Source organism: Cryptomeria japonica, chromosome 8 (genome assembly GCF_030272615.1).
Source record: "Cryptomeria japonica chromosome 8, Sugi_1.0, whole genome shotgun sequence".
NCBI classification, from domain to species: Eukaryota; Viridiplantae; Streptophyta; class Pinopsida; order Cupressales; family Cupressaceae; genus Cryptomeria; species Cryptomeria japonica.
Genome location: NC_081412.1, coordinates 157,803,889 through 157,818,270, shown reverse-complemented (window position 1 = coordinate 157,818,270; position 14,382 = coordinate 157,803,889). Strand labels below are relative to the sequence as shown.

The window sequence follows — 14,382 nt, the reverse complement described above, 5'->3', positions numbered from 1 at the left end:
CCTTCTTTCGTGTTGTCATTCCACTAGAGTGACTTGTGGGAATAACTACCACAGTAGGATTTCAACAAAATGGATATATACTAAGTTGGTCATGTGGCTTGCTTGGTAGAAATGGGTGGTGGAGAGGTGGCATGGTTCTTGGGTGGTTAATGGGGGTTTTGGGTAGTTGGTTTGTGCTTTCTCTAGTCCTATTGAGGTAGTCCTCTCTTCTGTAGAGGTGGAGAGAAGGTATCCTGGTGCATTCCAGCTGCTGCAGTTGGTCTTGCTGGGTGAGAATTCCTTCATTTACCCACTGTGGTTTTGTTTCCAGTAGGTTTTGGGTTCCCGATAAAAACCCAGATGTTTGATTTATGGTAGGTGTGGTTTGTTTTTGTTTCTATCCTATTATCACCCCTATTCTATTTTTGTTGCTGGTCTTCTTCCTTCTTTCCTAGCATCTTCTTATTTCTTTGGTTTTTCCTATAGAGGTGGATGGTGCTAGAGATAACCTATTTAGGTGGAGTTGGGTGTTAGTGGTTGTGGCTGGGAGGTGCTAGGGGGACGCGAATGATGCCCTTTATCTTGGTTGCTTGGGTTCTAAGAATTTTCTAATTAATGGCTTCGCTTCATTTTCACCTATGGAGGTGGTGATCTCGGAGGATTTGTTGTGCTCATCCTTGTTTGTTCTCAAGATATAGGTTATGGGAGCCTTTCAAAAACCCATTGTTTCAGGTTGTGGGAGCCTTTTGAAACCCACTCTCGAGGTTGAGGGAGCCCGAAAAAGCCATATGTTTCTTGTTTCTTTCAGGGAAAGACTGGATGCAAGTAGTTTTCAAGGGCCCAGTTTGGCTAGTGTTTGTTTTTGGTTAGGACCTGGTTTAGAGCTTTTTTGTGACCCAAAGCTTCTGGTTTAGGCTATGGGAGCCTAGGAAAACCCTTCATGTTGGTTGAGGGTTCTTGATAAATCCCATGTTCCCTATTTTTGAGGTATGTTGTCAGTTGATTTGGCACCTCATCTTGGACCAACCTGGTTTGTATTGCTCAACATTTGAAGTTTGGTTGGAGTTTAGTTGGTTGTGGCTGCTATGTTTTTTTGTTTATGTTGTGTGTAGCCTTTGGTTGTTGGGCTCTAGATGCCTATAAGTCCAGAAGGTTTTAGCTCCTTTCTAAAACCTGTGGTTTTGTACCAGACAGTCTAGTTCATTATAAAAAGGCAGTTCTCTGATTGTAAGGGTTTCGGAGCCCCTTCAAAACCTATTTTCTCCTAATCAAAATAAGAGATAGGAGATTATGGAAAAGAGGAATTATCTCCAACCGTAGCTGAAGCAATATAGAAATATTCCAATTTAACATCTTAAGATAAGGAGTCAAAGACAATAAATCACTAAAGAAGAAGTGCCTAGTAAAAGGCCACTAGGAAAAGTAAGATATAAAAGACCAAGGGAGATCAAGAGGAGCCCTAGCATTTGGAAAAATTTGAGTATCTATGGGAAAATATAGTAATGATTGATGTTGAAGGTGTTAGTGGGAGAAATTAGGGAGGAATGTAAGAAGAAATTAATTTCTTTCTCCATGTATATAGTGTGTTAAAAATGTGTGTCTATGACTACTAAAAATAAGGAAAACTATTTTCCTACATGTGCCAAGTTCATTCTATGCATTGAAAACTATTTCTCATGTTTCCTAACTTTATGCAAGGCTCCTTCCAAGTATGATTTGTATTCATCCACATTTTGTAATCTATTATGTAATAGTTTCCTATTTGATATTAACCTCTTTATGTTAGTTGGGATGGATCACATGAAATCCTCTATAAAGAGGCAACGCAATATATTTTAGAATGATTAATAAAATCTATGTTTGTGTGTTGTAGGATATGTGTTACTTTTTTTTCTCTACTTTTAATATGTAAAGCACTCACTAAACTCTATACCACTATACTTGTTGCAATGTTGATCAACATGAGCTACTGTCATTGATGTCAACATGCTTTGGTTGTCATTAATGACTGATTGGTTGAAGTAATGTTGAGTTCTCTATGCAGTTGTGTTGAGAGATTTGCTTCGCATATTTTCTATATTGTACATCTATTTATGTAGTTTGGATATGTTATTAAGAAATGTTTCAAGATGCTATACTTTTGATTTGGTGCTTCAGATTGTTGTGATAAGGAAATTGTGTTTACTAGTATGTTTGATAGTGTTTCTGTATGAAATACATGCTCTATATTTCTCCACATTATGGTTTCTGGTGTTCAGTTTTGGAGTTAAGTTGATAATGTTCCTAGCTTCATTCTATTTAGTTGGTGCATGGTCTTGGCTTCCAAAGCATGGTTTCAAAGTTCGATGGTGTTTACTTGAGGTTTGGTCAACCTCAAGTGTTTACACTCTATATTATTTCTCTGGAGATTATGAATCATTGTATAAAATTTTCTCGTACGTGTATTAGAATACGAGAATATGTATACGAGTACGAGAATATGAGTATGAGGAAAAGATTATGAGAATATTATTTTAGGTTAGGGTTACTCTTTGTTAGCCGAGTTTGTATGTTGCCCTAAAATTACATGTTATAAGCGGTTGGAATGTATAACACATGGTAATGATGTTGAACTGATTTACTGGATAATAAGAAAAGATTGGATGACTGTGTTCTATGGATGTAGCCCATCTTGGGTTAACCATGCTAAATATCTGTGTAATGTATTTTTATTCATCTTTTGTGTTTGTATCTGCATATAATTGTTAATTTGTATTTTCTCCAGATCAGGCTAAACCCTAACATACACATACACATACACATACACATTCACATGCACATGTACATGCACATGCACATGCATATACATATACAGATACAGATACATATACATATATATACACACACACACATGCACACACATGTATTTATGTGTGTATATATATATGTATATATGTGTGTGTTTATGTGTATGTATGTGTGTGTGTATATATATATATATACATATGTATATGTATACATATACATATATGTATATGTATATGTATATGTATATATATATATATGCATATATTGTATATTTATATGTATATGTATAACTACATGCCTATATATATATATATGTATGTATGTATGTATATGTATATGTATATATACATACATGTATGTATATACATATATGTATATGTATGTATATATATGTATATGTATATGTATATGTATATGTATATGTATATGTATATATATACATGTGTATATATATATATATACATGTATATACATATGAATATATACATGTATATGTATATGTATATATACATATATATATACATGTATATGTATATGTATATGTAGACATATACATATACATATACATATACATATACATATACATATACATATACATATGTATATATATACACATGTATATATACATATACATATGTATATATATACGCATGTATATACACATATACATATGTATGTATCTATGTTTGTATATGTATATATACATGCATATATATATTTGTATGTATGTATGTATGTATGTATGTATGTATGCATATGTTTATATATATTTATGTGTATGTATATGTGTATGTGTATGTGTATGTGTATGTGTATGTGTATGTGTATGTGTATGTAGATGTCTATGTGTATGTGTACATGTATGTGTGTGTGTATGTGTGTGTGTATGTGTGTGTGTGTGTATATATATATATACATATATATGTATATAAATATATATGTATAAATATATATGTATATATATATATACATACATGTATATACATATATATGTATATATATATATATGTATATATATATGTGTGTGTATATATTGTATATGTATATGTATATGTATATCTGCATGCATATATATATATATATGTATGTATGTATATATATGTGTATGTATATGTATATGTATATGTATATATACATACATATACATATATGTATATACATGTATGTATATATATATATACATACATGTATATACATATATGTATATGTATGTATATATGTGTATGTATATGTATATACATATACATATATATACATGTGTATATATATATGTATATATACATGTGTATATACATATATGTATATATATGTATATATATACATATATATATATGTGTGTGTATACATATGTGTATGTATACATATATATATATATACACATATAAAAATATAAATACAAATATATATATGCATGTATATATACATATACATATGTATATATATATGCATGTATATATACATATACATATGTATGTATCTATGTATGTATATGTATATATACATGCGTATATATATTTGTATGTATGTATGTATGTATATGTTTATATATATTTATGCGTATGTGTATGTGTATGTGTATGTGTATGTGTATGTGGATGTCTATGTGTATGTGTATGTGTATGTGTAATATCACAATGGGGTGTAACATATTTCCCCCCTTGTGAATCATTGTCCCCAATAATTTTAAGTATCAACTATGACATAAAGCATAAACTATAAACTATAAATTCAAGCAAAAACCAATGAAATTTTTGCTTCATTTCATCATACTCCTCCCAAGTAGAAGAATATTCTACATATTGATCTTGTTGGACCTTGCAATGTTGAACCTCTTTGTTAGGCAAGTGGATCTTGTGTGTTCTGATCATTTTGAGAGGATCGATTGTTACTACTCCTGGATCTTGTACCTTCAAGGCATTCCAATCAATTATGTGGTTATCCCATAGTATGTACCTCTTAAGATATAATACATGAAATACATTGTGCATCTTGGCAAGAGTTGGTGGCAACATTATTCAGTAAGCAACAAAGTTAACTTCTTTGAGGACTTTAAAAGGACCTATGAAATATGGAGATAGTTTGGATGACTTACTCAATTTTATTGAACTTTTATGAGGTTTAACCCTTAGCAAAAAAAATTCCCCTACTAAGAAATGTCTAGGTACCTGCTTGGAATTTGCATACCTCTTCTGTGTGTCATTAGCTTCTGCTAGCCTTTTCTTAATTATACCAACTTGTTCCTCCATTTTTGATAGCATGTTAGGTCCTAGGCTTATCCTATCCTCAAGCTTATCCTAGCTTATAATACTTTGACACTTCCTATCATACAATGGTTCAAATGGAGTCATCTTAATTGTAAAGTGATAAGAGTTATTATATGCAACTTCTACTTAGGGTAAGTAATCTCCCCACTTTATTGTTGATCCATGCAATAAATTCTTAGTAAATTTTTCAATACTTGATTCACCCTCTCAGTTTGACTATAGTTTCTAGATGGTGTTCTAAACTTATATTCAATTGTGTCCCAAGCAAAGAAAACAATGTTTGCCAAAACCTCGAAGTCAAACAAGCATCCCCATCGAAAATAATCTTTCCAAGAATTCCATATAATCTAAATATCTCTTGGATAAAATTATGTGCCATTATAGGAGTTCCATTAGTTAAATTCCCTGGAATAAATTGTGCTAGCTTGGTAAGCTTGTCCACTACTACGAAAATGGCATTATGCTTATTCCTTGACATAGGAAGACCTTGAAAAAGATCCATACTAATGACTTGTCACTTCCTCTCTACAACTTCATGAGGATACAACAATCCTACAGGATGATGATGTTCTGCTTTTACCCTCTGACATTCTAAGCAACTTGCTACAAATCTTGTAGCATCTTCCATAAATACAATGGCTTAACATCAACCAACAACTTTGTTACTCCAGGATGCCTAGAATATGGTGGTGTATGAACTTCTTTCCATACCAAATTCCTTAGCTCCTCATATTTATGTACATAGATTGTTCCCTTAAATCCTAACAATCCATTGGGTTTAAAATTAAATCCTTCATACCTTAGGTCTTGTAGATTGTTTAAGAGTTCCTTTTTGACTTTCTCATAATACTCATCACCCATGGATTTTTTTAGCACTTGTTCCTTTTAATTAGTTTGGATTGATATCATAGAGAACGTATGCCTCCTTTGACTTAGGGCATTTGCAACATGATTTTCTTTTCCTTTAATATAATTGATATTGAAGTCATAATCCGATATCAATTTGAACCATCTTCTTTGTCGAGCATTATAATTTGGTTGGGTAAATAAATACTTCAAATTGTCATGATCGATTTTCAGTTCAAAGGGATTTCCCAAATATAGTGCCTCCACATTTGTAATGCATGGACAATCATAGCTAGCTCCAAATCATGTGAAGCATAATTTTGCTGGTATGGATTCAACTTCTCTGATTAATAGGCTATGACTCTCCCCCCTTGCATCAAAAATCCACTCAAACCTTCTCTTGATGCATCTATGATGACAAAAAATTCACCATTTGGATTTAGTACTTTTAATATAGGATTTGTAGTCGGCCTCTCCTTAGGTCGGTCAAATGTTGCTTGACATGTTTATGACCACTTGAACTTCTTCCATTTTATTTGTTATGAAGTAATAAGAAAATCTATCTTGGAAAAAATTTCTACAAACTTTCAATAATACCCAACTAAACCCTTTAAACTTCAGACTTTAGATACATTTCTTGGTACTAGCCATTCAAGTACTACTTTTATCTTTGTAGGATTAGCTGCAATTCCCTCAGCTAAAATCACATGACCCAAATATTGTCCTTTCTTCTAAAAGAATGCATATTTAGAGAGTTTCCATACAACTTATCATCTCTTAACTATTGTAGAACAATTTCCAGATGTTAAATATGCTCCTCTTCATTCTTGGAATATATAGGAATATCATCCAAGAAGACCAACAAAAGTTTATCTAATAAATCCCTAAAAACATTATTCATCAACTTCATGAAAGTTGTAGGTGCATTCTTAAGTGCAAAGGGTATGACCATGAACTCATAATGATCATACCTAGTTCTGAAAGCTATTTTGAAAATATCCTCATCCTTAATCATTAATTAATGATATCCAAACCATAAATTAATTCTTTAAAACACCGCCACTTCTTACATTTGATCAAAAAGATTATCAATCTATGGTAATGGGTACTTGTTCTTTATTATTGCTTTATTTAGCAATCGATAATCAATGCACAAGCATAGTGAACCATCTTTTTTCTTCACAAATATCATTGGTGCTCCCTAGGGTGAAATAATAGGTCTAATCAATCCTTTAGACAATAGTTCCTCCAATTAATTTTTCAACTCCATTAACTATGTTATAGTCATCCTATATGAGATTTTTGATATAGGTTCAGATCCTCGAATGATGTTAATGGAGAAATCAAACACTCTTTTGGAAGGTAATCCATAAAATTCTTCGGGAAATACATCTGCAAAATCCTTAAGTATAGGATATCTCTCCATGTCTAACTTCCTTGGTTCCCTTATCTCACCTTCCTTAGTTTCTTCATAGTATTGGGGTCCATAGTACATTACATCATCTTGAGTTATGAACTCTTTGGTTTCCTCAAGTTTTTCCATCTTGATAGCAAAAAATTTAAGAAACTTTCTTCTTTTCTCTATGCATTTGTACGGAACATATCTATCGCAAATTAACTTCTTTATGATTTCCTTGAATGAATTCCCAATTTCCCAAATCATCTAAACATTATATAGATTTGGCATGACAATCTACTTTGGCTCTATGTTTCCATAGCCAATTCATCCCTAAAATGACATCATCTGAACCTACGGGGGTTGCATACAAGTCAACTTCTATAGGAAAACTTGGAAGTTCTACCCTAGCTTTAAAGGAACATTGCTCCACCTTATCTCTTGTCTAGTTTGCATAATCAACAATCCAAGATTTTTCCCTATAACCAGCTTAAGTAATCTTAGAATAATTCTTAATCTCAAAATATTTTTCCATCTCAGTGAACCATGCATTAGCTACATCCCCACTAGTGGTTCCTTCAAATTTTTGAGGAATGACTTTCTTCATGTCCAGGGATAACTCACTTGCAAGTATTTTCCTTTTACTTTTCGCCAACCTAGTTTGTGATTGGTCATGAGAATTTTCTCCTTCCTCATCATAAATAGATTTTCTCTCTCGCCTTTCTATTCTCATAGCCCTTTTCTCTAAGTTACTAATCCTCTCTCTACTTTCATTCATCATAGCCAAGATATGATCTATTTTAGCCTTAGTGTTTTCCACACCTTGGCCGCCTTCTTGGCTACCCTCTTGATTGGTTCTTGTCCTAATCATTTTTCACAAATTTGATTCACCTAGAGGTTTCATTCATATTAGCTCCTAGGAAAATGGTATATATATAGCATCTTTTACCCAAGCATATAAGTTCTAAAGAAAATTATGCACATTTTTAAAATCCAAAATTTCTATTTATATTTCAAGGATTTCAAATATCCTATTATCTACATGGAATGAATATTCAAAAAGTATAGATGAGAGTACCCCTTAGATTCATTCTTAGATACATAATCACATGGAACATATTCCTCTTATTTTTATTCGTATTCATGATTGATGGGTATATATCCTATAGACTCATTTTTCAGATACATAGCCATGGCGAATATATCCCATTAATTCATTACTAGAGAAAATAACAACTATTTCTAACAATGTGGGTATATGAGGGTCCCTAAAAAAAATGTCAAGGCCAATACTCCATTTAATAGGCATATCCTTGGAAAGTGGTCAAGAGTTTGACTTGGAAGGGGAGACATGAGGTACAAAGTTAACTACTTCTTGCATCGTCTTTTTCTCCTGATGGACATGAGATAAGGCATGACTAAAATTCTCGGTGCCACTCAACCAAATCGTGTTATCATGGTTGGTTCCCTCTATGGTTTTGACAATGACTTCATTTCCTTTCTTGACCTTGAGGTTGCACTCATTTCCAATTACGGACTTCCAAGTAGTTTTCATGGATTTAGGAAAATAAGAGTATTTCATATTCTGTTTACTATTAATATGCAAATGAATTACAAATTTTCACGGCTTACATCTAGGATAGCATATAAGGGGAAGAAAACTAATTCATACTTATATTCTTTCATACATGTGTTGGTGTAGCAAATGAAATTTATTTGCTTGATTAGATAAATAGATAACCCTTATTTAATAGGTGTTTTTCATGAGATAAGCTAGAAGATGGAGGGCAGACTTTGTAAGTCACTACAATAGAATATTGTGTCACACATGTCCATTGTAAAACACCATTAAGTTCATGTATTATTGCACCAACTCTTATACTCATTTCCTTTTTGGATTCTTATGAAAAACATTATTTCTATTGTCACAACAAAAATTTTGACTCTCTTTTTATTTTGCTAAACAAACCAAAACTAAATAGAATTTCTTACTATTAGATATATCTATGAATTTCAGCTCAAATACAATATTTATCTTAATTCTTGTTTTCAACAAAGATACATATATTGATGCAAGAATAAAATCTAACAAAGAATGAACTTAAAGGCTCCAACCTTTCTATTCCCATGGATACAAAATACTTGTTCTATTTTATGAAAAATCTCTTAATGAAACACTATATATAAATTCTTAAAATACCACCTCAAACAAAATCATATGATCCTTTTTTGAGGCATATCAATGCGAGAGAACAACATAGATCTTGTTCTTCTATACCACTATATAAAAATCTAAAGCCACACATTATGAAATGTCTCTTCAACTATTATTTTAGAATAATCATTTGATTTACAAATGGGTATACTAATGGGAAAAGAATACAAAAGTCTTTCTCTCTGCCCTACCATATTGGCCTCATGGAGCCTCGTTTTCTCTAGCCAAACCCTCAAGCAAGAAAACTAGTGTAAACCCAAGATAGATTCATGGAGTCTCCTCATATGACAAAAATGACTCAATATACTTATCCTTAAAAATTTCAAATAATGACCAAAAGATTCATAATAAGCTAAAAATTCCACTCACACAACATCACATGACCAATTTCACTCTTTCAAAAATCAACAATAAATTTTGCAACCTATCTTAATCTTGTACAACACACAAATACAAATGGAAAATGGAGTAACAAAGACTTATCTCTCTAAATATAGGCATATTGATCTCCATCTCCTCATACAGGGTTCATCCTTCTCTCAACTTTCTCTTATATCAATGCTTAATGAAAAATTCTCCAAAAGGAGAAGTGGGTAACAACCCATTCTCTCTTCACAAACCCATTATAATGGAGATTAAATTGCAATAGTTGGATGGGCAGGTGACACTTGTCACTTTCATACCCTCTCCCCCATGAGGTCCTTCCCTTATTTAAGAGGGGACAAAAATTAGGACACCCCATTCCTCAAGTCTTCCCTCGTAAATGAGGTATAGAGGTGGAGTTGGTATCCTCAACTCATCTATCTTTCAAATTCACCACTCATCTTAATGAGGGATTTTAGAGTGTTAAATCAAGTCCGAGGGCCTTTGTTGCATGTACAATAGGCCCCCACCTCAAAAGTATAGATATTGGTGGTCTATATTTGTAATTTAAACATAGTCATTGACTCAAAACACTCATTAAAGACCCACAATAATAAATCTCATAAACACATCTATATAAAATAATAAAACCCCATTTCCTTTGAAGTCAACAATAGTTAAACTTACAATAGCAAAAAATTATTTGGAATAAGTATTTGTTCCATAGTCTTCATTACTTTCTTGCACGTAACAAACAAATTCAAAAACATAATTAGACCACAATAATAATTCATATTATTTTCTATCAATTTTTTCATCATATTTCCTAAGTAATGCCAATATGGGGAATCATAAGATGATTGTATGCCAATATTTTATACAATATTGCCATACGTTTTTATTTAGAGCAAAGCAACGATAATGAAGAAGCATTTGGTGAACTGCAGAATTTGAGGAAGTCGACATAATTGAGGATGTGAGTTTGCTGTAACAGCCTACAAACTTGTAGGTAGTAAGCATATGGCCGTGAAGCTGTCCATTTCCATCTCCATCAATGGCATTAAAAGCATCACTTTCTAAAACCAATCCTCCATTTTGGCACTCGTCCACAATTCGTACGGTCACATTTTGAGCCGTCCTATTATTTGTCACCTGTAACAATTGAAATGTTAGGTACAAACACTATACATATAAGCTAACAAATTCTTAATATATGTGATGTAGTTTACCTGGATGCAGGTGTCGCAGAGGGAAGGTTCCATGGGCTGGCCGGCTTGATCATAATAGGCAGTCCAAAAGTATTCCTTGCACCAGTGTAAGGTCTGATTAGAGTCATATTAAAAGGCTTATGATCTTATTTATATTAATTTGGAATAGTGATATACGTTTTAATATTATTTTTTTAAGGTATTTCTGCCATCAAGATAATCTTGTCAGGGCATGGCCAATGTTATAGGCATTTTTATGGTTAGTTTTATATTTTCTTGTCTTTCTTTTCTTTATTTTTTTGATATTTTTATATGGTTTAAATTTGCAGAGGATAAAAGGAATTAAAATTGTTTTTAAAATTGTAAATTTTTAGTTTGCAATTCAAAATAAAATTGAAAAATTATTTAACTTTTTATAAACTTTTCATAAATAATCTTTGTAGCATATTAATATTTATTTGAGTATTAATCTTTCATGTAGCTTTCTTTTGAAGTCATTTAAGTCCACAAAAAAATTATTAAAAATAATTGATAAGATGAGAATTTTTTATATATTTTTCTAGAAATAAAACATAATTACAATGTATATAAATATTAATTAAGTCAATTTTGAATAAATGTTCTATCAAACTAGTAAATTTTAATCTTTTTCATTATATACATTTCTTCTTTATGATTGTGATTAAAATAGAGTCTAGAGGTATGGTTGGATTTTTTTCTTTCTATGTGTTTTTTTTAGTTTTTTAATAATTAAGATGCATGATTTACATGAATTTTTTTAGGCAGTGTTTAGGTCATTAAAATAGTATTTATTATGTTTTAATTTTATTTTTAAATTATTTATACTCTATATCTAAATATTTAAAGATTTATTTTAGTTATCCTCGTGCCATTTGATAATATAAACACATTAAATAAACACTCCTTTCACTTGATTATAAGTTTAAAACATTTAATAAATTTAGAATATATTTCACCTAATTATATGTGTTCATAAATTCAATATATACTTTTGATGCATTTTAATTTATTTTCATAAATATTTTATGTTACACTCAAACTTATTATTATTATTCTATCAATGAGATGATGAAAATTAAATTGCATTTGCTCAATTTAGGTCTAAAATAAATTAGATTAAATTTAAAATAAACAAGTGCCAAGTAGTGGCTATTACTATAATTAGTCATCATCCTATTAGAGAAATGCTCCATAACATAAATGACAGCAAAAAAAAATTGATACTCAATCAATAAATCTATAAATATTTCACCTCTTAACTATTCAATGATATATATAAATATTTTTATACTAACATTAGAATTTTAAACAATATCTACTTTATAACAATATAAATTTCTTAAGAAAGATATAGATTTTAATTTAATATTTTCAGAATGAAAACTAAAATCTCTTAAAAATTAGTATATTAATCAATATTAATTAAAACTTAGAATAAGAAAAAGTTATATTAAAAAGCTTACAAAAGATTTCATATACAAAAAGCATTCTAAACATAGGCAATAGCATTTGTTTCTCTGACTCGTTTCCATTTCTCAATAGCATAACTAAAATTTACAGTCAAACCAGAAAGTAATTGTTTACAAGTATTTACATTCAAAGCAAAGCGATGATAATGAACAAGCTTTTGGTAAAACACGGGAATCGTGGGAATAGACATAATTAATGTAAAACAGATGATTGCTCTGTATTTTTTTTTAACAGCCGACGAACGTGTAGGTAGTAGACATATGGCCGTTAAAATGTCCTTTTCCATCTCCATCGATGTCACTAAAAGCTTCAGTCTCTAAATCCAATCCTCCATTTTCGCACCTGTCCAGAATTCGTACGGTCACACTTTCACCTGTTACGTCATTTGTCACCTGTAACAATTCAAATGAATTAAACTCAGGTTAAACGTTTACATATATGCGAACAAATTCTTAACATCACAGATGTTTTATATATAATAAGTAATAATTGTGAATGCAGAGTATGAAGAGCGATTGGAGATGAAAGAGTTCACATGGATGCATTTGCCGCAGAGTGAAGCTCCCATGGGACTTCCATCTTGGTCACAATAGGCCGTCCAAAGGTATTGACTGCGCCACTGCAGGCTCTGATCAGAGTCATATGTAGCGCAGTACAGCCCATCCAGGGCATAATTATGAGCAGCAGGATTATACTGATGGTTCGTGGTGTACGTAGCCTTAACACACTCACACAGTATGGAAGCCACACAGAAGCATAGAGCAATCCACCTCACAACCTTGGAAGCCATGACTGTATGCTCAACCCAACCATAATAATATGAACTGATTGTTGTGTTAAGGCAGGCGATATTGTTCTAAGAATGATTCCTAGCATTTATAGCATTAGCATTACGCTTATTTCCAATATTTTAGCATCATAGTAGTGCAGGCGTTGGCTTATTTCTTTGGAGTAAGCTGCGAGAAAAAATGGATTGTGCATTGAGACCAGAGGTAAATTTAAAGTGTGATATATCCAACTTCGAGGGACGATATGGAATGAGATCAATAATGTAATTAAAGTTTAAGATCAGTGATTATTTCGAGGACTTTCAATAATATTGCTTGGGTTGCTCATGGAAATCGACAATGGACGAGATTTAGAAAGAATATTTACCATAAACAAGGTGTTGGGTAATGTCTGTTTCAAGCCGGTTTTTGTCCTGGAGATAATTTATATTACTATAATCAATCATTAATTGAGTATGTAGGGCGTACAATAGAGGGAAGATCACAATCACTATTCTTTTATAATTTTTATAAAGCCATTTTATACAATTGAAGTATAAATTTTATATTAAATCATGAAAGGGAGTTTTCTAATTGGGTAATGTCTGTTTCAAGCCGGTTTTTGTCCTGGAGATAATTTATATTACTATAATCAATCATTAATTGAGTATGTAGGGCGTACAATAGAGGGAAGATCACAATCACTATTCTTTTATAATTTTTATAAAGCCATTTTACATAATTGAAGTATAAATTTTAAATTAAATCATGAAAGGGAGTTTTCTAATTAATTAGAATCAAATAATAATTAGTCTATGCTGTTATAATATATTTGAAAGTAGAATTTAATATTAATTGTTCTTAGAATTTAGACAATATCATTGGAATATGTCAGAAAGTTGATAATGAAACACAAATATTATTTTAAGTACAAATAATATAGAGCTCAGAATAGTCCTAATATATTATCTTCAAGTATCTCTAATGTGACAATTTATGGTGCATGCATTAGCCAATTCAATCAATAAATTACTTATCTAAATCACACATTTGTTTGAGAAGATTT

General features: G+C 31.3%; 1 protein-coding gene across 1 annotated transcript; it reads right to left on the bottom strand.

The window, feature by feature from the left end:
- Nucleotides 1-12,776: 12,776 nt before the first annotated feature.
- On the bottom strand, nt 12,777-13,339 carry LOC131030290 (pathogenesis-related protein PR-4-like). Its single transcript, XM_057961020.2, has 2 exons — nt 13,085-13,339; nt 12,777-12,941 (listed from the first exon to the last, which is right to left on the bottom strand). Exons 1-2 carry the CDS (start codon nt 13,337-13,339, stop codon nt 12,777-12,779), a joined length of 420 nt encoding a protein of 139 aa, XP_057817003.2.
- Nucleotides 13,340-14,382: the final 1,043 nt, after the last annotated feature.